The 27,104-nt window shown below is 53.0% G+C and overlaps 1 protein-coding gene across 1 annotated transcript in view; it reads right to left on the bottom strand.

The window, feature by feature from the left end:
* Window positions 1-27,104, bottom strand: part of SEPTIN12 (septin 12) — a 65,657-nt gene that overhangs the window by 25,844 nt on the left and 12,709 nt on the right. Inside the window, 1 exon segment of the mRNA XM_038419912.2 lies at window positions 24,791-26,173. Coding sequence (XP_038275840.1) covers window positions 24,791-26,173 — 1,383 coding nt within the window.

Below are 27,104 nucleotides of genomic sequence, written 5' to 3'. Positions count from 1 at the left end.
TTGCTGTAGCAGAGGGGGAAAGGGATGGGGCTGACCAAGCGGCGTTTGCAGTTTTACTCCTGAGCCTTTGCACTGTTATCCAGATGTAGCGTGGGATCTGGCTCCCTCCCAGATGATAGGTTATACACACTGGGAGAAAGAGGGGATGTGGACAGAGAAGCTCCTATTTCCAGCTGCCCTGGCAACCTCTCAGACACAGCCAAGGCTGGGACAATGGCTCAGAGTTCATCAACACATGCTTCTTGAGTAGTGACAAGCTCGCAAGATCTGTCTAGGGGCTTGGGGTGTGCTGAGAAGCTTGCAAATTTAGCCCAGGCACTCTGGTGCAGGAGTCAGGAGAGATTTCACACTGAAGCAGGGTCAGGATTTTTTAAACCGCTTGATTCAGGCTCAAATGTAAATGCTGCGTGAAAAGCTCTTTGCATTGGATTTCAGAGTCATACCGAAACCAGATGGCTGGCATACGGGGAAGGGAAACATATGCACAGGAGTCACCAAACTTCTCAGAAGATGACATGGAGCATTGGGAGCTCCATGGAACAGGCTAAATTAACAGCTCTGAATCTGTCTATAACCTTCAGAAAAGGCACAGCATGGGCAAAAGCAGTGCACGCTTCCCCCCGACCATCTCATCGATGGGCCTCAACTCTGGGCCAGTCAGCCGCTGTGCCAACAAGGGCACTTAACCCAGCATCATGGATGGCACTTTGTGCTGGGAACACTCACCTGCCAGAAAATTAAGACCTTCGAATGCTCAGCCTACATTCTGGGTACCTACCACAAGGTCAAACCGCACAATACAAAATGCTGGCCAGACATATGCAGCCATGAAGCCTCTCCAAACCTCAGCCCATGCCCTCTCAAAACAAAGATGGGCTTGACTGTGTGCCTGGGATTTAGAGCCCTTGCTCTGGCAGATCGAAGGAGCAGATTCGAAACCTGAGGACACCTCTTGGACAACATCCTATTGGTCGCTCCCTCATTTATACTGGCAGTGTTCAAGCACCACAGCAGATCTCAACTGTGGCAGTACATCATGACGTGGTTTCCAGGTCCTAGACCATATAGCGCTTCCTAGGTTAAACCCAATGCCTTGAATTCCACCTGGAAGCCGGTACACATCCCAGAGCACTGATTTAATGAAAGTACGGAGCAGGCTGTGGGATTCTGCACTAACTTCAGGTTCTGGATGGTCTTGGGGTGCAGTCCCACGCAGAGCACATTAGAGCAGTCTACCTCAAGGTGACAAGGGTGTGGATACTAGTGGCAAGGACCCTCCTTCAGAGACAAGAAGTCACATTCACTTAGCCAGGTGCAGAGGAAAATACCAGAACTGTTGGCCAAAGGCACATCCAGGAGGGGCCCAGGATCTAACACTGCGTGAAACTCAGGCACCTGTTTGACAGACACGGTCCCTCACTCAAGCCAGCCTTCTCTTCTCTGGACTGCGACACAGCCGGTAAGCCCTCATCAAAGGCTTGGCCTTCAGAAGGGTTGCTCTGGTTTAACTACTAGACACTACTTTCAATGGGTACCTCATTGTGTGTGGACACTCATGTTAGTCTACACCTGCTTTACGTTGGGTTAGCTTGCACCTGTACATTTAACTAACTCAGTGTATCATCATTAGTTTAAGTCAGAACAATTTCTGTATTTAGAAAAGCTCTAAGAAAAGCTCATCTAGCCATTGGGTATTTCATTCTTCTGCTCTGCTCAGGTCAGAGGTGAGAGATGCAGAGCTAGGAGTCAACAGCAATCCAAGGCCTGTTCATTAACTCTCCCAGCAGCCTTATATACACATGAAGCAGAAGCAGTGACAACGTTGGTCACCGGGATCCCTCACAAGAAAACCCCTTGGGCAGAGGAATGACTTCCCACTGCTATTCTGAAAGGTAATGATGGATCCTCTCCCCCAGGTCTGCAAGTATGTCAGCAAAAACCTCACTATGAATGGCATCAAAGGCTGACAACAAGTCTGAGAGAACTGTCATAGTCAACTTGTCTTCCTCCATCGCTAGGAGGAGATCATCAATTAATTCAACTGGTGCAGTTCCAATCCCATACCTTGATTAACTGAGGCCAGCAAGTCTGAGATATCAAGACACCACCAGAGTTGCCCCAGTGCACACATCTCCTTGTCTAAACATAGGAGACATGCCATAGGTCAGTAGTCAGTCAGATCATCAGTGTCAAAAGTTGGTTTCTTGAGCATGGCCCTCATCATAGATTCCTTAAGGGCTACTGGCACTTGTTGACAGCCTTGACTCACAGTGGATCCTGTACTTCCCCACGAGCCTTCACCAGCAGGAAGGACAAGGCTCCAGCTCATGACTTGTAATGCTGGCACTTTCACCACCTCAGTGAGCAACACCAGCTGCAGAACATGATGCACTTTTACTTCCCTCAACACACAGCACTGTTTCCATGGCGTAGACAGCTTGACTCAAACACATTTCTCTGCAAAGCAGCATGAAAATTTTTCTTGGTGGGAAAACTCGATCGGGTAAACCAGTGGACACAGCGAGGATTCGCCAAGCTGTCTGCCACTCGGGACAGTTGTGTGGCTGCTATGATGGAAGTGAAGAAGTCATTGCTTCCTGTACAGCCATAGGGCACATGTTCCATTGGACTTAGCATAGGACTGCTTCCACCAGCATGCTAGCTGTCTCCCCTCTTACAGGTCATCTGTAAACCATGGTGACTGTGAGGGCAAGGCCAGCACAGAGGGTATTTCAGGGCCACTGGAGCAACAAGGGGAGGGATGAAAGATAGATGATGAAATCCTAAACCATCAACAGAGTGGCCTGATTAAATAGCCTTATCTGTGGTGTCAATGGTGTCCTCAACCTCTCAAGGTGGGCCATCAAAACAGGCCATTGGCTTTGTAAGGAGTGGTGTGCCCCAACCTCAAAACTAAGAGACCACGGATGGTCCATGTCGGAGGGTAGCATCAATGCCTCCTCCAACATGCACTCCCAATTCAAAACCAGACCCAACACAGCCAGTCTTTCAAGGGAGCTGACAGCCACCCAAAGCAGTCCAATTGCTGTCCTGGCAGTCACGGAAATCTGAACCATGCCCAGATTGTCATCTACCTGGACATTACAATCATCTAGCACTGCTAGCCCTTGGCTATTTCATCGCTACCGTAGTAGCCAGCCAGAGACTACCATCCCAACGAGGCATCTGCAGGGTCATCTTGATTATGCACACAAAGATGGGGCCTCATCCTTTATCAAATCAAGGATGGCATTAACTGTGCTAGCCAGCTACTCAGCATTCAACAGCCTGAACAGCAAACCAGAGCCTTGCTAGCCAGCACCTTGCACTCCTGGGAACTGATACCCCAAAGGAATTGAGTCCAAACGTCTTGCCTTTGATTTACACCTCTTGCACTGACAAGTGTGATGGTTTCTTCCTGCCTCCCCTCCCCTGCACGCCACAACAGTGAGGGGCACAAGCCATCACACCAACTATTCCCTTGGGTCCTCCATATGCCAGTGCACAGCAGCCTTGTTCAGCCTTCTCCGCTGCACAAAGGTGCTCACCAGGGGGTGGCAGCTAGGGGCCTGAATAAGAACCCCCAGGGCAAGTAACAATGTCCATCATAAGCAGCCACCAGTCCCACAACTGTCCTGCCCAACCCTCTCCATGCAGATCAGCGCCCAGCACAGCCCCTCACTCACCATCATGGATAAGAAGCAGAAATAACTAAATAATCCATCCATCCCAACCCACACCCAGGCAACCTGCTGGTCTCTCACCCCCATGAGTGCCCAGCTCCCTTTCTGGGGCTCTCACGCCAGCCCCAGCCGCCACTCACCCAATACTCTGATCTCAGCCAAACAGTGCTGTTAGAGGGTTACTGAGTTTTGGGTTAAGGACAATAAGGACCAGGCCAGCCCACAATGCCTGATGGCTCCATAGTACCAGTATGGCAGACCAGCACAGGTCATCCGTCCAGGTGGGAATTCCCGCCCAGGGTCTGGGTTTCTTGCTGTACCTGAACATGTTGCCCCCGTCCTCATCTTAAGACCCATGCCCCAAAATTCAAAGCACCCATCTCAATGCATAGTCTCCAGGGGCAGGCCAGATTACTAGGATGCCAGGTGGCTGTAGGGAGGCTACAGAATGCTTCATTCACCTGCATGCACCTGCAGATCAGGCAGGACTTGTTCTGCCTCCCTCCCCTCCCCCATGGATCTTCAGGCAGTAGAAGGACAGATGGGCATTCAGAGCAATAAGGACCGAGGTGTGGAGCCATCTTAAATGAGCATCTCCAAAGGGAGAGAGGCCAGGGTCCCAGGTCCTGGGGGAGGCTGGGAACCATGCTACAGCAGGAGTGGGCAGACACGTAGCCTGTACCCTGACACCAATCACGGGATTCAGAGACCTGACAGCCTCTAGAGGATACTGGGGACACCAGATGGCAGGCAGCATGGGGCTAAGAAGAACGGTGCCCCTGCTAGGCTGCTCTACGGTTCCAAGGCCTGCCAGGGGAGCATCCCCAGCCTGTAATCAGCCACCTGTGCACAATGCACACCCACATAGGCACCTGTCTGGGCATGCACACAGGGGCACAAAGATTTCCACAATGTTATCCCCCTACAAGCTGAGCTTCAGACCCCACCTCCCCCCCACCAGACCCGTCTCCCAGCTGTGACTCCAAGGGTAGCAGCATGCGGCAGATCACAGCTCCAGAGCTATTCAAGGGCTGCCCATTAGAGCCCATCACCCCGTGGAGCAGGGCTGCCCCTCGTCCCCAGCAGGGATGGGCCCAGGATCCCTGTCTGCTTGGAGGCAGAGACAAAGGGGCTGGTGAGCAGCACAGAGAGAAGATTCAGCATCTTTCCTCCTCCCTGAGCTCTTTGTCTATCACCTCCATAGTTCCTCCCCCAACATTTCCGTTGTCTGAGTCCTACCTGTCTGTGAGGTGCCGAGATCTCCAGCCCAGGGCTACAAAGCAGCCAGCGCAGGGTGCTCTCCACTCCCCAGCTCCATGGGCAGTGCGCGGAGCATGGACAGTCCCTCTCCTGCGGGTTTGGGAGTGCAGCAGGGCTTCCAATCTGGTCTGTCAGTACACAGAACAATCCCCTCCCCTCTGCCAGCTCCCCCACAGGGATCAAGGCTGTCACACATGACCCGCATGGTAATAATCCTCCCCTCCTCCTCCCCGGGATTCCCTCCTTCAGCAACAAACCCATTCAAGAAGTTTGCCCAACTGCCCGGGCATGCTCAGTGTCGCGAGCCAGCCTGGCTGGGAGCAGCAGCACAGCTGGGCTTAGAGAAGAGCTGACCAGTATTGTTGGTCACAGCCACTCCAGCGAGGGCCTGCTCCTGGCATGACTGCTCACAGGGAGGCAAGCCTGGTCTGTCCATGCAGAGCACAAGTTTCCAGCTACCCCCTTCCTCCCAAGGGGGAATGCAGTCTCCATGGCCTCCAATGCTCTCTGATACAGGATGTCGACAGGTGAGCTTTGGACTAGAAAACAGCCCGTGCTGCCTTGTAGTTTTGGTGCCACAACAAAGAAGCCCGTGGACCACGTCGGTCTCCTACTGCGAAGCTCAGGCTGCAGCGCACTTCAGTGGCTGACTAGCTGAGGCTCAGCTCCTCACCTGTTTCGGATGCTTTGGCTCCGGGGTCCCGCGTGGGGCCACTGGGGAAAGTCAGAGTCCTGCTTTGCCTCTTCCCTGCTGCATCGGCTCCCCCTGCACCAGCCCAAGTTCTCTGTCCCTTTTAATAAGGGTGCACGACTCTGGTGGCTCATTGTTAACATCCCCGGAGCAGCTGGCAGCCAGCAGCACTTCTCCCACCCCCAAACACCCAGCAAGCTGCCTTTATCCCAGCCTCCCCCAAGTGCTGGTAGGGCTGGTGGTGGCACGGGGGAGGGGAGCATGTGCCCAGCAGCTGATGTTAAGGACCTCTATCTGCAGTCGGTTCCAACAGCATGAACCTTCTGTGCAACCAACCACTCCCCAATCCCAGCCACCTCCCGGAAATACAGGGCATGAGCAGGACATGTGACTGATGAGGACACACCAGAGAAGTGACACTGTGAAAGAGGCAAAAACAAGGAAATCACACCTGCCAGAGAGTTCCCCAGCACCGCTAGAAAACAGCACACAGCTGGGCTGGCCCAGCTGCAGAAACTTGGAGAATCAAAGGCTGAGCCGCTCTCTAGTGACTTGAGGAAACAGGAAACCCCAACAAGTGCCACCTTCACCCCAAAGCGGCATTTGTTTAACCCGTCACTGCTGATCCTCCACCACCCTGACTACCTCCAGACAGTTCTAGAATGCCACTTGCCCTGTTGCTCTGCCAATGGCTGCCATGTTTCACTGGAGTGAATGCAATGTTAGGACATACCTGCTTCATCCAGGAGCACGTTGCACCTGGGTGTGTGGAGTATGGTAGGACAGACCGCTTGATGGGTGTGCTGCATCTCTATGTACCTGGCAGCACAGCTGGCAAACTGCACCTGGGTACACTGTCTCCCCCAGCTGCATGGCAGGCTCATTGCACCTGGACATTGCATGTGCCAGGAAGTACCATGCCAGGTAAGATGCACTGCACCTGTGCAGACCCAGTAAGGCACAACTGGCTGCACGACCACAGTGGAGAGCGGATGGATCTGGTAACTACCCAGACCCCAGAGGAGAACGAAGGGCACGGGTTCACCGCTAGGTAACAACAGGCCTGAATTACCTATACAGTCCTACAGGGATCTCAGACCACAGTGAAATCACACTGTACATGCCAGCCAGGGCTGCAGGCAGCGAGCAGCAACCCGCAGTCAATGGGTCTCTTCGCTGACTGGGCTTCATGCCTCAGAGCCTTCTTGGCTGGGGTAGCCTAGACCAAATTTTCAGCTTGCCACCGCACGAGGGAGAAATGTCACAAACAGAGATGGGCCAAACCCACAGAGCCCTGCAGAGGCCTCAGGGGGGAGCCCAAGGCAGTTATTCGTAAGCCCAGTTTCACATGGTCCACGACCGCCTCCACCCCGACCCCCCCGAGGCAGCAGGGTTAAAAGAGGGAGAGGACAGTTACCTCCTAGGCAGAGCAGGGCCGTCTCTCCAGCCCCCTGTGCACGTGTGGGCTGCTCCAGGGGCAGAGCCGTCTGCTTCTCGTGCGTGTGATGCTCAGGCCGGAGCGGGTGGTGGCAAAACCGATGCTGCGCTTCCTGCTTTGTGGTTTCAGCTTCCTATCAAGAGTGCTGAGCTGTACTGAGCTCGTTGTCATGGGAACGAGAGCCTAGGGTGGAGGGGAACGTCACTGGCACCAGGAGGGGTTCCAACGTGGGCTGGAGAACGGTGGAAGTGGCAGGGCAGCGAGGGGTGCAAGGATAGGGGTAGGCAGGGCAGGAGGAGAGACCAGCACCAAGCCTGCGTCCAACCAAGGTGCTTCCGAGATCATCCCACCAGGAGCCTCTTCTCCAGCCCGAAGAGCCTGACTTGGAGCTTGGCACGCCGACGTGCCATGGCAGCTGTGTTTGAAAATAGGCTGCTGAGCTCTTCAGGATCAGCTCCTGGGGGAAGATGGCACACTCTGCAGACAGAAAGTCCTCTCCTAGGCGGACACTAGGCCTCTCCCAGATGCTCTGTCAGACTTCTGAAGCCCTTTCCTTCCCACCACAACAGCAGGGAGAGCCCGGGTTTGGTCTCTGCACAGGAAGCTTTCTGCAGAATGTGTTTATAGCCTGACATTTGCCTGGCTGGGCTCGGACTCGGTGACTTTTTCAGCCAACGATAAGCCACTAACCACCCCCCTGCACCCCCTATACTCAGAAACCCTGCAGCTGCAACCCACACCATCCTGCCTCTGAACCTCTAAACCTCAGGTCACCCCACTTTGGACCCTGCCACACATCTTCGTGAGCAGGGCAAAGGGAGGGAGCGTGTGGAAGGGCCTTATGGGAGAGGCAAGGAAAGAAAAGAGCAAGGAAAAGGTTTAAAGAAAGAGGCAGTGCTGGGGATGGGGGGTGGGGAGCTGGCGAACGAGTGGCAGGCAAGTTCAGCCACCCTCTGGCATCTCCTGGCATGGAAGGCGTAACAGAGGAACGGGCTGCATTCCTGCCATTGTGCCACGGGTGCTGAGAGACCCAGCCATGAGGAGGGGAATTCCACTCCGCCAAGGGCCTGTTTGCTCAGGGCTTCCATTCTCCACTTTCTCACAGCTCCAAGCAAACATTACAGCCCCGGGACACAAAGCAGGTGAAGCTCATTGCAGAGCACTTCAGACAGGCATCATGCTGATGGGTATTTACCCTGGGCTGCAGGTGCCCCAATCTCCCAGTCCTCACCCGCCCCTCTCCTGTAGATTCAAGCGCTTTTTCCCTCATGAGACTCTTGGAAAAGTAGTAAGAGCAGAGGTACAGTGCAAGACACTGGTCTCTGACTGGCTACAGGGACAGCCATATATGCAGTATGATAGCAAACAAGCTAAAGGTAGCAGGCTGTAGAGCACGGCCAGTGGGTAGCCCCAGCGTGTGTGCACAGAGTAGTGTTGTGCGAGAAGTTCTGTCTCTGCACTGCTGGAGCTGTGTCACTGTTCACATAATGACAACGAACTGGAGGGAGGGAAGGGGATTTTGCATCAACACGTGCAAAGACCCCGTATTTCGATGCAGACAGCAATCTTTGGGCAAGTGTAATTTCTAATGCAGACCGTTCAAAGATGAAGCCAAGGCAATGGCTGGGTGGGGGAAAATTTCCCACCGTCGCTCAGAGAAAGCGGGATTTCCCTCAGAATTAGGACTGGGTTACTGATCATCTGGCCATTTTCACAAACTGGAAGCCAAATGGAATGCTGTTGTGAATATTTCACATACATCCATGTGCATGCAGGATACATCCAGCAAGCCTGTGCCCTCTGTCTTCTTGATAGGATAAGGTGGCCTTTCCAGGAAGGAAGTTTCAACACTAGTGCCTTCAGGCAGTAACTGCTACCAGGTGTGACAACACTGAAGGAGACTGGGACTGTCTAAACTGCACTCGGGCTGTCGATTAATCACAGTTAACTCACACAATTAACTAAAAAATTAATCGTGATTAATTTCAGTTTCAATTGTATTGTTAAACAAGAGACTACCAATTGAAATTTATTAAATATTTTGGATTTTTTTCTACATTTTCATATATATCTTGTATGCTGTGTTGTAATTGAAATCAAGTGTATATTTTGATTACAAATATTTGCCCTGTAAAAACAATACACAGAAGAAATAGTATTTTTCAATTCACCTCATACAAGTACTGTAGTGCAATCTCTTTGTCCTGAAAGTGCAACTTACAAATATAGATTTTTTTTGTTATATAACCGCACTCAAAAACACAACGATGTAAAACTTCAGAGGCTACGAGTCCAATCAGTCCTACTTCTTGTTCAGCCAATTGCCAAGACAAACAAGTTCGTTTACATTTACAGGAGATAATTCTGCCCTCTTCTCATTTACAGTGTCACCAGAAAGCGAGAACAGGCTTTCGCATGGCACTGTTGTAGCCAGCATTGCAAGATATTTACATGTCAGATATGCTAAACATTGGTATGCCTCTTTATGCTTTGGCCACCATTCCAGAGGACATGCTTCCATGGTGACGTTAAAAAAATAATGTGTTAATTAAATTTGTGACTGAACTCCTTGGCGGAGAATTGCATGTCCCTTGCTCTGTTTTACCTGCTTTTTGCCATATATTTCATGTTACAGCAGTCTCGGATGATGACCCAGCACATGTTGTTCATTTTAAGAACACTTTCACTGCAGATTTCACAAAATGTAAAGAAGATACCAGTGTGAGATTTCTAAAAAGAGCTACAGCACTCTACCCAAGATTTAAGAATCTGAAGTGCCTTCCAAAATCTGAGAAGGACAAGGTAGGGAGCATGCTTTCTGAAGTCTTAAAAGAGCAACACTCTGATGTGTTTCAGAGTAGCAGCCGTGTTAGTCTGTATTCGCAAAAAGAAAAGGAGTACTTGTGGCACCTTAGAGACTAACAAATTTATTAGAGCATAAGCTTTCGTGAGCTACAGTGGAAATTACAGAACCCAAACCACCAACAGAGGCATCTGACTCAGATAATGAAAACAAATGTGCGTCAGTCCTCACTGCTTTGGATGGTTTTCGAGCAGAACCCGTCATCAACATGGACGCATATCCCCTGGAATGGTGGCTGAAGCATGCACATCTGGCACATAAATATCTTGCAATGCCAGCTACAACAGTGCCATAAGAACACCTATTCTCACTTTCTGGTGACATTATAAACAAGAAGCAAGCAACAGTATCTCCCATAAATGTAAACAAACTTGTTTGAGCGATTGGCTGAACAAGAAGTAGGACTGAGTGGACTTGCAAGCTCTAACATTTTACATCGTTTTATTTTTGAATGCAGTATTTTTGTACCTAATCCTATATTTGGAAGTTCAACTTTCATGATAAAGAGATTGTATTAGGTGAATTGAAAAATACTATTTTCAAACACTTGTAATCAAAATATTTAAATAAACGGTATTCTATTATTGTTTAACAGTGCGATTAATCGCAATTACTTTTTTTAATCGCTTGACAGCCCTACCTTATACCCCGGGTGGTTCTCCTAGACTTCCCACCTACTCCACTGCCCAGCACCACTGCACATATTTCCGAGACCTGGGATGGACTAAATGGTCACAAGGAGAGAGAGTCAGGGAGGGGGTTGACGAGAGAAGGGCAGAGAAATCAGAGGTGGGAAAAAGACTGGGAGAGGGCAAAGGATGGGGGGGACGATGATGAGGGAAAGACACTGAGCCCAACCGCTCCCACTCGCTCATGCCCATGGAGCAGCTTACCCAAGGAGCTCACAGGTTGCAGCGCCTGTGCACACCACAACACCCTTTGCCCCCAGCAGCCGATTGCTGCTGGCAACAAAACAACCCAGCCCCAAACTCTACAGGTGTCGGCAATAAGGGGGGGGAGGGGGGAGAATCCAGGCAAAGAGCAGCTCTCAGTCTCGCCTAGAGCATGAGGAGGAGGGGATGGCGGAGCTAAAGGTCACGGATCCTTTCTGAACGCACCACCCCCAGTAAGGGGCTTAACTAGCCCCTTCGGTCTGCTGGGGTCCCGGGTGCGGGACACAACTCCTCCGCTGCAGTGAGTCAGCAGGGAGACACCTGAGCCCATCAGTAGGGGAGAGCAGCACTCTTCTCTGGGCTGTGACCTTAGAGGAGGCGGGCATAGGGATGGGAAAACCCCCACCCTTTGCTCAGTCCCAAAGGTGGTTAATCACTGTTCAAATGGAGTATTGGGGCGAGGCTGGCTCCAAACACCAGCAGCTGAATGGGAACCCCTGCAGGGCCCCACGTGGAGGGGACGGGTGGCCTCCGGGGTCCCCTCGTCCCAGCCTGGGGAGGGGCAACTCGTTTCTAATTGCCCTGAGAACCCCTCAATCACAGCAGGGCAGATTATCCTTCAGAGTGCCCCTCTATCCTACCTGGGGGAATTGTCTCCCTGCCTGTCTGTCCCCCCGAGCCCCTCTGCCCCCTGCTGGGAGAGGTGCCTGTGCCCCCTCTCACTCTCCTCTCCCCCACAGGGATGTGTGTCCCTGCCTCTGTCTCCCCCAAGCCTGCCTTCCCCACACTCGCTCCCAGGACCAGAGGCTGCTCCCCACCCCCTGCTCTCTTACGTTATGTCACAAGCCAAGCGTGGCACTCTTTCCTTGCCCAAACAGCCATGGAACCTCGGGCCCAGCTGGTACTAACTGAACTCAGGGAGACTGGAGATGATGCCGGGGCAGGACCAGAGCACAGGTGATGCAACGGTTGCTAAGAAGCAGTGAAGTCACATTGGCCTCTCTTAAAGGGATACTGCCAAGTCCCAAGAAGCTGCAAGCACAACAGTCCCACCCGGGGCCCGCATGCAATGCTTTGTACGGCAAGTGCCACAGGGGACTCCTCTCTCTCCCTCTCCAGTACTTCTGCTGCATCCAAGCACCCGCCACCACCAATGTGACAAAACAACCACGCACAGGGGAAGGGAGACACCACCTTGCAAAAGCGTAAGGGTGTTCAAAAACTTGCGGGATTGACTGAGAAGTAAAAATGTAGGAGTCCTGCAGCTGCAGCAATGGGATCATTAAAAGCACGCACGCATGTGTGGGTGTGGGTGCAAGAAAGGAATAGCCACCTTCCTTTCTCTGCCATTGTACTCATGCCTCTTTTAGTTGCCTTTTCAGTTTCCAAATGCCTTGACCGGGCCCACTGGCTGCAAGGGAGCTGCGATCAGGGTAAAAGTCATTACATGCCAGTGTAACTGACACTGCCCAGAACTGTGCAACTGTTAGAGGTTCTTGCTTCTTTGGTCTGGTGCACAGGCAGGATTTGGTGGGCACAGGGTACCATGTTGGCATCAGGAATTTGGTGCCCCACTTGCTGTTTGGTCCCCATCAGCTAAGTATTGATTGCAGGTAATGGAGGGTTGCTCTGCAAGCAGGACATGCTCTGGCAAGCCTCTTTATCTGAGCCAGGGCTGAGTAAACAGCAATTCTCACTCTCAAGCTGGTTAGTCTCTTTCTATTCCAGTCTGTTTAGAAAGGGGAAACACTGGCTACCTGCCCCACCCTCTCCCTGACAAAAGCAGTGGCTATGCCTACTCTGGGTAGCATGGCTCTGTGGTTAATAATACACTAACACGGGTGGGATTTAGGAGATATGGGTTCTCAGCCCACCTGCTTGCTTTGTGACTGTAGGCAAGTCAGATGTGGCTGTTAATTTTGGGTGCCCAACTTGAGACAACCGTAAATCTTTACATACGCCTCTTTGCTTATCTTCTAGACCAGAGGTGGGCAAACTATGGCCCGTGGGACCGTCCTGCCTGGCCCTTGAGCTCCCGGCTAGGGAGGCTAGCCCCTGGCCCCTCCCCCACTGTCCCCCCTCTCCCACAGCCTCAGCTCGCCATGCTGTCAGCGCTGTGGGCGGTGTGGTTGCGAGCTCCTGCCAGGCGGCGCGGCTGCCAGTCCTGCTGCTCTGAGCAGCATGGTAAGGGGGTGGGGAACAAGGGGGTTGGATAAGGGGCAGGCGGTCCTGGGGGGCAGTCAGGGGACAAGGAGTAGGGGGCAGTTGGATAGGCATGGGAGTCCCAGGGGGGCTGTTAAGGGGCTGGTGTGTGGATAGGGGTTGGGGCAGTCAGGGGACAGGGAGCAGGGGGGTTGGATAGGGGTTGGGGTCCTGGGGGGGCAGTTAGGGGTGGAGGGTCCTGGGAGAAGGTGGTCAGGGGACAAGGAGCAGAGGGGGTTGGATGGGTCGGAGGTTCTGAGGGGTGCGGTCAGGGGGTGGGAAGTGGGAGAAGGAGGCAGATGGGGGTGGGGAGGCTGTTTGGGGAGGCACAGCCATCCCTACTCGGCCCTCCATACAGTCTCAGAACCACAATGTGGTCCTCAGGCCAAAAAGTTTGCCCACCCCTGCTCTAGACCAATGGTTCTCAACCCTTCTGGGCTCTGGACCCATTTGTAAATTGTTATGGCCTGTCGCAACTCCGTAAATAGTCAGGGGGGTGGAGGCCTTGGGGCGGTTTCGGTCGGGTCCTGCCTGGCACTCACCCCACAGTGGAAGCTCCTATGCTGTGGGGCTGGCTGGGCTTGGCTCTCCACTCTGGATAGTGCAACTCTGGGGTTGCAGCACTGCTCAGGTTTGGCCCAGCCCCCACGACTGGACCAAATTTGTGAGAGTGGAGTTGTGACCTGGCTCTCAGGGTTGCAGTGCCACTCACTCAGATTTGGCTTACTTGGACTCCTGTTGTCATGACGGCTGGGCCAAACCTGAGTGGTGCTGGGAACCTGGAGGTTGCAGTGCCTGGAGCAGGGAGGTGAGCCCAGTCAGCCCTGTGGGACAGGAGCCACAGGAGCTGGCACGTGACCCTTTGAAGCATTCTGGGGACCCAATTTTGGATCCCAGCCCATGAGTTGAGGCCATATGCGGGAATATAGCAATTACCATATCAGCTCAGCCCAGCTACCTAGTGCTATAAGCTGTCTTCAACAATGGTCAATGGCAGAAACCTGAGAGGAAGCAGTTTCTGAGTTTCTAGAGATTGATCCATTGTGAGTATCCGGCACATGGCAGACACAGGCAGCTCCACTGTGCAGGGAAGCTCGGTCTGAAGGGTGAGGTGAGAAATGGGAGCGAAGGCAGGAAGGTTATTATAGGTAACAAAATCTTCTGGTCAGCCCTAAAGTGTCACCCGGGCCTGCGAGACCTGCGTGGAAAATCCCGCTTTCATTCACTATGTTCCACAAAGAAAGTACCCTGCTTTGGTCAGTTTTGTGTAGAGGAGAGAGGATCTGGGCACGCTCTGAACACAGACAGATGATAGTAACCCTTCGCATCTAATGGCACTTCACATCTAAGCACTCTGCAGACATGGCTCAGGGGAAAGTCGTGAAAGTGCCCAATTTGGCCAGGAAATGAAGTGTGTGCCGCGTGTGTGTGTTGTGTGCATGTGTGTAACTGTGTGTATGTTGGGAGCGTTTGTGTAGCTTTGTGTGCTTGTTGTGTATGTGTCTGTAGCTCTGTGTGTGTGTGTGTAGCTCTGTGTGTGTTGGGGGATCTTCAAACTGGTGCAATTCAGGAGTGACTCCATTGCAGACCATGGAATGCGACAGGAGTAAAAGTGGTGTGAGAAGCTGGCATTTCGCGCAGTCCTCTCACGTTACCCCTCTAGGGAGAGCACCCCTGGGGTGGATCTTCTCTGCCTCACCCGGCTCCCCTAGTGGGAAGGGTGCCCATTCGGGACCACCACTGGAAATTGGGCGCTGGGTTCTGAAGCTGGCATAGGGAGGTGTTTTAGGGCAGGGTCTCAGGCAATGGAAGGAGCCAGACAGGGGCTGCGTAGGTCTGTGCTTGGCACAGGTGTGCCCAGGTCTACATTCCAGGCCTCGGACTCACTCACCCCACCTCACTGGACTGTGCTGAATTCTCATTCGATGCTATTCATAGCTCTAAATTCTCCAACCGAACTTCCCCTGGTCAGGTAAATCCCAGCACAGAAACAGCCTCCTCCTGCTGACAAGTCAGAGGTGACAAGAACTAGCTAGCGGGGTGGTGGAGCAGGGAGTTCCCTGCTGCGCTAGTGAATTCCATCATGGCCTTCCTCCACCTCTCAGAGCGTGGGAGGGGAATTTGAGGCCTTTTCCATCCATTCTGCCCTGGGTTTCCCCATATTGCCCAGCTGCCTTTGAGCCTGGCCCATAGGGACCACTTTGTGTTGGGGTGAGAGGGGGAGTCAGTGTTCATAGCCCACTCACCCGATCGTCATTGGCCATCCAGACCACCACATCCCCTACAGGCCCGGGTCAGCTTCTTTTGCCCCCCCCCCCCCACCCCCAGCGTGTTATTCAAACACAACAGTGCAGTCCACTGGGGGCTGTAATACTCTGGTCTACATCTGGTTGCTGGGCTTGTGTGTGGGGTTCAGAGGACTGTGATAGACAGACAGTCAGACTAGATGATGGCCTTAAACTCTGTGCCTATAACTTTACCAAGCAGGGGGAGATCCAGACAGCCTTTTGGCATCCTCCCCTGAAGGCTGGCCCTTGCCAAAAGGCTGTCTGGATCCCCCTGAAACCAGGTCACTTGGGAAAAAGAACTCCCAGGACCGGCCAGGTGGCAACCTGGGCCAATCACATGGGAGTCTGGAAAATGAGAAGAGCGTCCCCTTTGTTGGTGTGCCAGGTGGGAAGCCACAGCCGCATGAGGCGGCACCATAGGGGGCTCCGCCCTTTACTGCAAGGGGGGCCTGTCGGGAAGGCTGAGACATGGCAGAAAAGAAACGTTAGTTCGTATAAAGGTGCATGCCTGAGACCAGACAGACCGTGGGGTGACCCTTCAGGAGCAGCGGAGCTCCGGCGATGCCTTCTTAAAGGCAGTGGAGCTCAGAATGAAGGGAGCCATGGGGCTGAGGAGGGTGCTGCATGTTCTCCTTTGCCCCCCGCCCCACTAGGCTGGAGAGCGGCTGTTTTAAACAAGCTGATGCGCAAGCTGCCGGGTTGGGGCAAGCAGCAGCCATGGCTCAGAGGGGAACATGGGATGCCAGAGCTGATCACAGCCTCAGCCCCCTGTCACCCTGCTGCTGGGGGGTGAATTAGCTCTCCAAGGGTGTTGTAAATCAGCGGAGGAACTCCTGCTGACTAATAGGGGAGCAAAATTGAGGCCATTGCTGGTGACTCTCTTTCCCTGGTTGTAGCTAGTGCCACGTACTCCTGCTTCTGCCCAGCCCACCCTGGCTCTAAACACATAGCTAGTTATTCCACCACAGCCGACCTCTCCACTCACTCTCCCAGCTTGCCATTATAGTCGCTGCTCAAGCCCCAACTGATTAGTGCAAGCACCGCAACTAAGGAGTAACAGCCGTGGAACCCACATAAATCCATCCAAAAGCTGCTCATTAAGAGCTAATGTCGCAAGATAATGGTTCCCTATGGACAGACCCGTTCAGGGACTAATTCGAGCTGTTTTATTTCCCAGGCAGGAGGTGAGTAATCCCAGGGCCACATTCTATTACAATGATTTAATCACTGATGAAGGTTTAATCAGCATGTGATCTACAGAAGCCCTAAGATTATAGGAACACAAATGGGTGTTTAGCCCAGCCATCCTTATCACTGTTCCATATCCGGTGTCCTAGCACTGTCTAGTGGTCAGAGCACAGGACAGGGAGCCAGGAGATCTGGCTCCCCTTGGATGACCTTCCCTGAGGGCCTGATCCTCAGAAGTGCTAAGCATCCATGGCACCAATTAAAGTCAATATGTGCTGCAGAGACTTCAGACCCTCTGCCAGTCAGCTCCTCAGCACTGGGACATCAGTTTCAGTCTCTGTAAAATGAGAAGATGACTCCTTCTCCAGCAGCGCCACAGGGCCTGACTGCTCTACAAGTGTGTCCAAAGCACTTTGAGGAGCTCCTCGTAAGCCTCCACAGAGCTCCCTCGTTTGGCCTCCTGCAAATCCCTCCTTAAAACTCTCCTTTGCCATGATGCCAACACAAAACTGGCCAGTGGTTAGGCGCCAATACCCCTGCCTATCATGCTGACCTGTGTTGTCTCATTGTTTCCTTGTGCTCCCCTGACTGTATCCATCAGTTGTCGCTGTAAGGTCTTTGGGGCAAGGAACTGTTTGTACAGCACCCAGCACAACCGTGTCCATGACGGGCTAGGTGGTACTGCAATACTACTAATTAATAACAATGGCTGAGATGATCACAGCAATCAAGCTGCTTTCCAATTGCTGAAGTCTCTTTTCTTCTCATTGTATTAACTTTTATCACATGCTGTTTGTAAAGCACTTTGAGAAGGTGAGATGCTTTGTATGTTATTTATATAGGATCAATAAGTCAGAAACCAGCCACCCTGCACGGCCTGCCACAGATGCCAGTCGTCCCATGTGGCCTGGCACAGAATCCAGCCATCCCACATGGCCTGGTTCAGAATCCAGGAGGCAGAGGCCAGCATTTTCAGAAGGGCTCACCCAGCTCCATAAGTGAGGCCAGTGGAAGGTCAGAGGAAGAAAGGCGGAGCAGAGAGGCAAGGAAGAGAAAGAAGAAACACCAAAATAGCTAAGTACACTTCTCCTCTGAGAGTCCACTTCCTCTCGGTGCCTCTAAGGAGCAGAAAGCTTTCCTAAACTGCTTCAGTCAAGCCCAAGTAAATCAGAGGAGGGATCCTCTTCAGCAGTTTGGCACAAGAGGAAGATTTTTTGGTAGTGCAGAGACAAAGCAGAGTAATTTAGTAGAGGCTCCAAGCACTGGTATACACAGAGGTATTAGACCCATGGCTCTCTGCATGCAGCGGGAGAAATGGAGAACTCTTGGGAGGTTTGATAAAGATTTTAGCTCACACTCTCTCGCTTCTCCACCACCCCTTTTCACAGTTGAGAACTCTGCTCTTTGCAGGACTGGATGGGAGCAGAAGCAGAACTGAAAACTGCCAACAAAACTGCCACACTTGAAGCAGTGCTGGCCTGGCAGGAGCATGAGAAAACTCACAGGAGTCAAGTCCCAGGCTCCTGTACCGTCCCCTTTCTTGCCCGGAGATTTCCATCCTTCCAATGGGATGGCTACCTCAGACGGCCAGGAGAGACTTCAGCTTAATGGGATGCAAGCCATTAGCAATCTAATTCCAGACCCTGCTATCAGTGGGGGGTAGACTGAAGATCCGAGGTTGGAATCAGTACTGGAGAACCGAGGAACGACATACAAATAACCCTTCGGTCCCATCCTCATTTTATCGCCCCCTTCCAAGAACATAGACCTGCACCCACTGCTCAGCATAGCCCCACCTCACTGCAGAAGCAGGTGTCGTCCTCTATCTCAGACAGCCCATGAGCTCTGATCTCAGCAGTTAGGGCTTTCATGTCAACTGGGTAAAATGAGGGCTTTGGCCAACAAGATGTTTTCCCAAGAGGAGAGCAGAAATTCTAGCCCTGAGCCGCTTGTCCTCTTCCCCCACTATCGCGGGAGCCCCAGGATCTTTGTGGGCGACCCTGACACAAGAAGTGGAAGCGAAACATGGCCTGTTGCCCCATTGCTCGGTGTGCTAGCTTCCTGGGGAGATGAGCAGGCCCAAGCCTGCTTTCTGAGCAGCTTTCTCGTGCCTAGAACTTGGCTACTGGGAAACGAAATTCCTTCAGCTGTTTCAGGGGAATTGAAAGGCCCAGGAAACCTGAGTGGCTTGGAGGATCAGAATGGACTGGAGAGTCTCTCTCCTCTAGGATGCTAGCTTGGCACGGATGGGATCCAGGTAGGAGAGTCACTGACAGTTGCTTTCATGTGGTGGCTGTTTGGTGGCCTGGATGACATGAGCTTGTTTGCCTCCTTCCAATTCTCAGCAGACACGTGTCCACATGACAAAAACCATCCTCATTGTCACTAATTGGGGGAAGGCTAAGGGTGGAATGGGCCATGGAGACTGCACTATCCTCTCTCTTGTAGAGGAGGGCCCTCTGGGGTAGGTCTGAGTCATCTTGGAAAGGAAGTGTAAGGAGCTTGCAATCTTGGCTTCCCCTCTTTGGAGGACCAAGAGGGGACAGAAGATAATTGTTATTCATCAACAACTGATCAAAAAAACCCAGGAGCAAGCCTGAGATGTGTTAGCAGCAATGGATGTGTCAATCAGCCATCACAAAGATCAATGGGCAGCACCAGGGCAGGAAACTCCAAACCTGGCCCAAACCGAGTGGACACACTTGCAGCCCCATACACTCCCAGACAGCTGGGTGAAAGGACAAATCTTTTTTGGCAAAAAAAAAAAAAAAATTGCAGATTCAGTGACACCAAAATGTCTTGCCAAATTTGTGGACGTTTTACCAATACCTAAGCTAGACAGCTGGAGGTTCCCCGTGCATGCAAAGAAGAGCTAAGGTTCCTGCTGAAGCTCAAAGCCGGCTTGTTCCAGTCCCAGAGGAATCGGGAGGAGGCAGTCCCAATGTATGCACTGAGCCATGCCTGGAGGCTCTCCCTCTGGAAAATCCTGTGGGGAGCCCTGTGCTTGGGAGAGGGCAGGAACAGGTATGCTCAGGGACCAGGAGGGCTGGCGAGGGAGGAACAAGCTTATTCCTAATTTGAATTGGACCCAGGCACGGGTCTAAGGAATCTGCTGTAGAGTCAAAGTGGCCCATCTGTCATTATGCGGGTTTATTTATCTCCAGGGTTCAGGCCGCTGGGATTTGCCTTTCTTCAAAATCAGGGGTTGTCCCTTATCAGGAATTTATTTAAAGAGTTTCACAGCCTCCAGAGGAGCCCAGGGACCTGCTGCCTTTGAAATCAGCTATTCGAAGAACCAGCTTTAATGGAATCTTCAGTACAATAAAGACAGGACAATGGCTACAGGCCCCGCTTCAGCAAGGCCCTTACACAAATCACCGGAGTGGTTCTGCTGAACTCAGCAAGGGATCATGTTGCAGGCAGTGGGGCTGATCATGACTTAAGCACCTTTCTGAATCGGGATCTTTTCCCAGGGGCCAAAAAACTGTCCAGAAGGAAATAAACGGAACAGAGAGAACTGGGGTCTGGTATCAAATCTTCCCTTGCCAAAGTGTGGGGTAAAGAACTGGTTTAATACAAAGGCAGCCAGCCAGGAATGCTCATCAGCCTCAGCCAGTTCCCCCATAAATTCCAGCTTTGCTTATACTCAGCACATAGTCCTACTGCCTTCAGTAAGTGACCTGGGGAGTAAGGTCTATGAGTAAGTGAGTGCGGGCTGTGGGATTGTGCCCCAGACACATCTACTGGCTCAGCCTTACAGTGGGACTCTCTGCAAGATAGTCTGTTATGCTGAAAGCCAGCAGAAGGGATGAGCAGAACACCCTGCAAACCTGCTCATTCTGCCCACTTCTGTGTCCGCTCCTGGGAGATGGGACCCTTCAGCTACATACCCTGGGGGTCTGATCCCCAGCGCTAGCCAGGACCTTGGCAGAGTGAGCTTCCCACAGGACTGCCCTGTCAGTGGCAGCTGGGACGCCAGCCACGGGAGCTCTGGGATACCTGCAGGGCTCTTCCTCAGCCCCACGGCCTGTCCACCGGAGTTCACACTCAGCACTGTGCAGCGCCTGTCGCTCCAAACAGCGACCACGCAACCTGTGCACATTCCCCATGCCCCCTGTTCCCAGAGGGAGCTTTCCAGGGCATGCAGGCTTAGAGATGAGCTCAAACAGCACAGTGTTATCAGCCACTTCCTGACCTAGTCTGTTCCTTACTCTGAGCAAACACTGCGCTCTGCAGACGGAGATCTGGTTACTGCCACAGGGAGGGGAGAGAGCAGGCTCCATCTCCATTGGGGACGCAGAGGCCCTAGGAACCACTCTGCTTTGCTGGGTTGATTTGCTCAGATTTGTCCCAGCAGAGCCAGAGCCGAGCTCTCCAGTGGGAGCCACAAACCTTCCCAGTCTCTGGCTGATAAGAGTGAGTGGCAGGTTTATGAACAGTGATAAGCAAAGGGGGTGGAAGGCTCCAAGTAATGGAGAACTCTGACCCTGCTGGTGACAAGGGCGTGGGCTGAGATTTGCCAGCTCTTTTAAACCCGGATATGGTGCCCATCACTGGTCTTGCTTGGAACATGTCATGGAGGGCTTGGCTAGAAAGCCACCGTGGGTGTAGGGTTGGCACATTTAAAAGCTTTCCCTGCGGGGGGGATCTTTGTGTTATGTCTTACTGCTCGGGCCCCATGTCAGGAAGAGACAACAGCCAAGATGAAGAGGGTCTTTGTAGTGAAGGAGCCAGACTCAGGAAATGTAGGTTCAATTCCTGGCTTCGCCACACACTCCCTGCATGCCCTTGGGCAAGTCACTTAGGCGCCAATCCTCAGAGGTATTTAGGTGCCTAACTTCCATTGAAATCCAGAGGAGTTAGGCACCTCAATGCCTTTGAGGATCTGGGACTCAGTTCCCCAGCTGTAAAATGGGGATATTAGCACTGCCCTCTCTTGCAGGCGTGTTGGATACCTTATATGATTGTCAGGCACTTTGACTTGAGGGGTAATGGTGGCCAGATATTCCCCTAGATGGATAGATAGGACACTACAGGATGGAAAGACAGAAACTGTCCATCACTGCAGGATAGATAGTGTCACACAGGGCCCCAAAACGCTTTTCCAGCAAACTCACTAGTTTGTAAGTGTACAATGCAGTATAAAGCAGGGGCAAGTGGGATCAGCAGAAGCAGTGAGCAGGTCTACAGAGCCAATGGCACTGCAGAGTAGGGAGTGCCTAGGGATAGGGGGCCTCTGCAGGTAGTAGTCTTTGCCAAAGGTCCCACTTCAGGGATGTGTTTGAAAGAGACCACTGCCAAGAGAACTGTTCAGCCCAGCTCCCCGCACCCCTGCCAGCTGTGCCCTGCTTGTTTGGGGAGGTGAAACATGGCAAGGCACAGTTTGGCCACCTGCCATCTTCTCCAGCCCCTGGGCCGAGGAGGAAAATGAGGCAACAATGCTGGAGTTCAGCACCTATCCTTGTGTCAAGGAAAGAGGAGGTTCAGTGTGAGTTCCCTGTGTTACATTACAAATATGGCCCTGGCGTGGGTTCTGCCATGTGTCTTGACCTTCCTTCTCAGCAGAAATGGCCCTAGGAGGCCTCCCCATCAACAGGGACAGAAAGAAGGGAAATGGGGGCCAGCTGGGATGTCTGTGACCAGGTCAGGGCAGAGCAGACCAACATGGCCCAAACAGAGCTCTCGATCTTCCCCCACCCCTTTCCCCAACACTTAGTTGAATCTCACTGGTCTCGTGGTTGCCTTGTGCTCCCTGTCTGTTGTACCCACCGGTTGTCTCTTGTTATATACTCAGGCTGTAAGGTCCTTGGGGCCACGGCTGTCTTTCGTTTGGGGAGCAGACCGCGCCCAGTGAGGTGGGACCCTGACTGGAGTCTCCACAATATGCACCAAGATCTGGGGTGAGCTCCTCAGAACGTTGGCAGATGTGGGTCAGAGGGGCTGGTTTGGCTCATCCTGGAGATGGGGCCCAGCTCAGCTCTGACTCCAGATCCAGTTCAGGGATGCCTGTCTAGATTAAGTTTGCTCTGGTTCCCAGGACAGAGTTACTGACAAGAGACTGGCTATAGTTCAACAGCGCCCATAGTGTGAAACTCAGGATCTAATTCCGCCCAGCGTGTGAGATCAGGGGTATATGCAGCAGGCACATTCTCCTCTCAGTCCCGCATCGCCTCCGGCCCACTGCACTTTTCTAACCTGTTAGACTTTCACAGGGCCCTCTTCCCAGTCCCAGCAATAAGAGCCATTGGACAATCAGCCCTCACAACACCACTTACAGACGCCCTTGGGCTTGCATCCCCTTACCGAGACACAACAGAACCACGCCTCCTTTACCCTCCCAACCGGGCCCCCTGAGTCTGGGCGAGGCGGAGCCCAGGAGCAGGAGCCCCGAGGCCTGAGATCTTGGAGGCTGAAGGGACTAACCAGGAGGCCAGCATAAGGGTAAAATGCCCCAGTCACTCTCCCCAGCTTCACTTTCTCCAGCTCTTGGTGGCCCAGCAGCCATTTGAACTGATTTTGTGACTCATGATGAGGACCCAGCAGGCAGTACTGGGAGCTGTCACATCAGAAAAGCCCAATCGGCCAATCAGAACATGGCTGCGAGCCATCACTGTGTGCAGCCATACTCTAGGCCATACCTCCTCCTAGTTCCGCGGTGTGTAAGTGCAATGGAACACACCTCTGTATTCATATCCCGCACACTGGTGTAATAATATTTGTGCAAAATATGCCTTGTGAGGCCTCATTGGAAAACGAGTAACTCACTGGCCAGCAATGTCATAGTAAAATGTACGCAGCAACATTTACATTGAAAGTTATGAACAGAAGCTAAAATAATGACTGAAGTGTGTTTACTAAACAAGTCCAGGGCAGGGTACCTGTTTCTCAAAGACAAAGGAAAAATTGACGCCTGGACAGGGGTGGAAGCTGATGGGCAATCACCTATCAAGCGACCATTCTTTGGCCAGGAAGGAACAAACAGATCTGCAGCTTAGCAAACAATTTAGCAAACCTCTCCCCCCACAAGACTCCATGTCTCCTTGCTCTCCGCTGGAAAGAACTTTACCTAGGGGTCACTCTCAGAGAAATGAATTTCAAAGGGCGACTGAACTAACCACCCCAAGTTCTTTCTCCCTGGCCATTTCTCTCTTTTCCACCAAAGAAGACAGCCTGTGGACTCTGACTGCAGATCCTGACCTGAAACTTGGTCAGCAATGATACTGGCAACCTGCGGTAAGACCTTCACCTTCAACCAAGTCTAGTTTGTTAAGTTTATAAAGTGTTGCATTGTTATTTTCCTTGTAACCATTTCTAACGTTAATGCCCTATGATTTATTCTCACTTAAAACCTCTCTCTTTGTAGTAAATAAACATTTTTTGTTCTATAATCAAAATTAATCCAGTGTTGTGAACTGTGTTAGTAACTCTATTTAAGGTCTCAAGTTACTGTATATTGTTCCCTTACAGAGACAATGGACCTTTGTTATCTGAACTGTCCAGGAAAGGGCTGGACAGTGCAGTACAGAACACACATTTTTGGGGGTGAATCCAGGACTGGGAGTATGTTGGGGTCACCCTGCATGTAGTAGCTGAGGCTGGTGAAAGCCACAGTGTAGCTGGCAGGTTTCAGCTGCACACAGATGCTCAGGGCATGACTTGAATGCTGGCAGGCTGCTTCTAAGAGGCCCCCAGGGGAGCTACCGCAGCAAGAAATTGGGAAGCACCCCAGGATATGGGAGAGGTGACACAGCCTCTTACTGGTCTGGATTGCACCCCGAAATGTGATAGTAACTTACACCCACTCAGACTCCCACTCATCCATGTATAACCCCCTCTGCACTCCTTCATCTGGCCCCACATCTAGCTCTCCCCCGGGACTGGCCCCCAAAGCCAGAGGAACAGCTGATCCAGGGAAGCGAGGGCTGGCTCAGAGAGTACGTCAGCACCTGCATGGCAAATGCCTTGGCAACGTCTCATTCCCTGGCTGAGGCCCTTCTCATGCCTACAACCTCTGAGCACAGAGGTTCCCGTCAGCTGGAGGAAGCGGGGAAAGAGAGAGAGTGACTGTTTGGGACTGGCAAAGCTTCCCAGCTGCAGATCCCAGCTCATGCGGTGTCAGTTTCTTTCACCAACACCGGCAGAGTTAGGAGAAGAGACATCTGACAGGGCAGCCTTGAACACACAGGACAATGCTATGCCCTGGATGCTCATGCTCAGCTCTCATTGACCTCAGGCAGTGTTGGGCAGAATACAGCCAGAGAGATAAGAAAGAGAAAAGTCCTACCTTCCTTTGTTTTCTCTCGGTTGTGCATCTCCTCGCTCATAGAAAAGACCCTGGGAGAACCTGTCGGGCCTATGTAGGGGGCTTCCCTTCGGCAGGAACTGGGAGCAGGAGCCCCAAGGCCTGAGACCTCAGAGCTGGAGAAGGAGTTGACTCTTTCCGCCATGGATCTAACACGTTCCCTTGGGTTGGGTGCTGCTGGGCCCCCAAGAAAGGAGGGTTGAGAAGTCACTTGCATTATCTGTGGCCGAGACATGAGCCTGAAAGGAGCAGCTTGAGCTGGAGACAGAGACGGTGGCCAAGGGCTCTCATTGACCTGGGCACCTGGGCACTTCCCTGAAGAGGGCACTGCAGAGACACCACTCACAGCGGCTGCGACTGCATCCTCCTTGGCCCTACCCGGGGGCTGCCGGGACAGGCTGGGGCTGGTGCTGAGGCTGAGCTGGAGCTGAGTCCTTGGCAGCAGTCTGGATGCAGAGTCAGCACTCAGCGCTGGATCAGAGCCATCCAGAGGCTTCCCCATCAAACCATCCAGGCTGATGGGGAATTTCTGCAGCTTTGGTGGCCGCCTGGAGAGTGGAGGAGCGGAGCTCAGACTGGGCCTCTGGGCTGCATCGGAGAGTGGGGAGGAGGAGGAAGAGGAGGAAGAGGAAGAGAAGGAAGGCTCCCTACTAATGGGTGTGCTGCTCTTCCCTCGGAGCAAGGCACAGTTCTGGCTGTCGCTGCTCCAGGCTCCAGCAGAGTGAAAAGCCAGGGCAGGGGCGAGTGGGATGGGGGAGCCCTGATCTTCAGCAATGTGCAGGTCCAGGGAGGGCAGCGAGCCATGGTTCACTCCGGCCTTGGACACCAGCTGGACGGGCTCTTCCGCCTCGGAATGGAAGACATTACTGTGAGAAGAGAATTTCTTCAGTGCCGGGCTGGCAACCGGGGCGGCCTTGAGCCCCCGAGGCTCCGGCTGCCTGGCAGCACTCTGGGGCGTGCTGGAGGGTGGTGGGCACTCCAAGCTGGAGGAGGAGCTGTGGAGGCTCTCGCTGCCTGGGCCCAAGGAGGAAGAGAAGCCGTTGGGATCGAGCCTGGCTTGGAAAGAGGCGACGCGGGTCAGGCTGGAGCTCACGGCGCCATTGGCCCTAGCCAGCTGGATGGTGCCTCTGTTGAAGGAGAAGCTGGTGCTAATCCTGGTCTTCAGCACAGGGCTTTGGGCTGGGCTGGGGCTCGAGCTGAGGCTGATGCGGGATTGATAGGTGGGAGGTGGGAGGCTGGCCAGCTGGCCGCTCTCCCCATTGCCCGCAGCTAGGCTGTCTGCAGGCGTGCTGGGGCCGAACGGGCAGGAAGGCGGAACAGCTGGAGCCTCTTCAGCATCCTCCATATCAAACGACCTCTTCAGCGCTGCAGGGAGAGAGGAGAGGGGTGGGAGAGTTAGAGAAGGACCCCCCAACCCATACACACCAGGGTGCACACCGCACCAGCGCTTGGCTCCCGGGGAACCTTCCTCACAGGCTGACTCCTGCCCGCAATGGTGGCCATGCAGTCTCCTTCCGTTCAGTCCCACTTGACCTTCTAGTAGGGTCTAGAGTTGTGCAAAGAAATCACAGTGAAAGGCCCACACAACTCCCCTTGGGCTCAAACCCTCCCCTGAACTTTGGGGCCCTTGGGGATCGGGTCTGGGACCATCTCTGCGTCCCAACGAGAGCTGGAAGCACAGGAAACTCGCTCGCCGTACAAGCTGGGGCTGAATTCACACAAACGGCCTCTGGGTTTTGGAGAAGCCTGGGATCAGCTTTGGGCAGAGCCAGACCCAAGTTTATGGTCTGGCCCCCATCTGGCTCTGAGCTGGCACCCGGGGAAATATGGTAGATTTGAAACCCAGATCCAAAGTGGAACTCGGAGGGTATGAAACCCACCTGGACCCAAATGGGGGAAAGATTGGCACAACCCCCGGTCTGGGAAATCAACCTGGCACCGCTCCCCACAGCATCCTGCTAGCTACATGGTGCATTCCGCTGCATTGCCTTTCAAATCCTCCACTCAGCAAGCCCCCCCAAGAGGCAGAGCACAGCCAAAGCTCTCCCCAGCTCTGAACTTAGTGGGGTGGAGGGGCTAGGCCTGGGCTGGGGAGGCAGACGATCAGTCAGGCTCCCTCTTTGTAGCCTGCATGGATCAGAGGGTTTTGTTAGCAGTTCCCCAATGGGAAACTGGAGCCGTGCTCTTGGCTCCCCTCCTGAGGCCTATAATCCCTCACATCTCTCTCTTTGCTGGATTGTACCAGTGTCATGAGCTCCAAACATGCCCCTCGGGAGCAGCACGCTAACTGCTTCTT

The sequence above is a fragment of the Dermochelys coriacea genome, chromosome 10, assembly GCF_009764565.3.
Source record: "Dermochelys coriacea isolate rDerCor1 chromosome 10, rDerCor1.pri.v4, whole genome shotgun sequence".
Lineage (NCBI taxonomy): Eukaryota > Metazoa > Chordata > Testudines > Dermochelyidae > Dermochelys > Dermochelys coriacea.
Note: the sequence above shows the minus strand (reverse complement) of the source record. Positions and strands in the feature narration are given on the sequence as shown.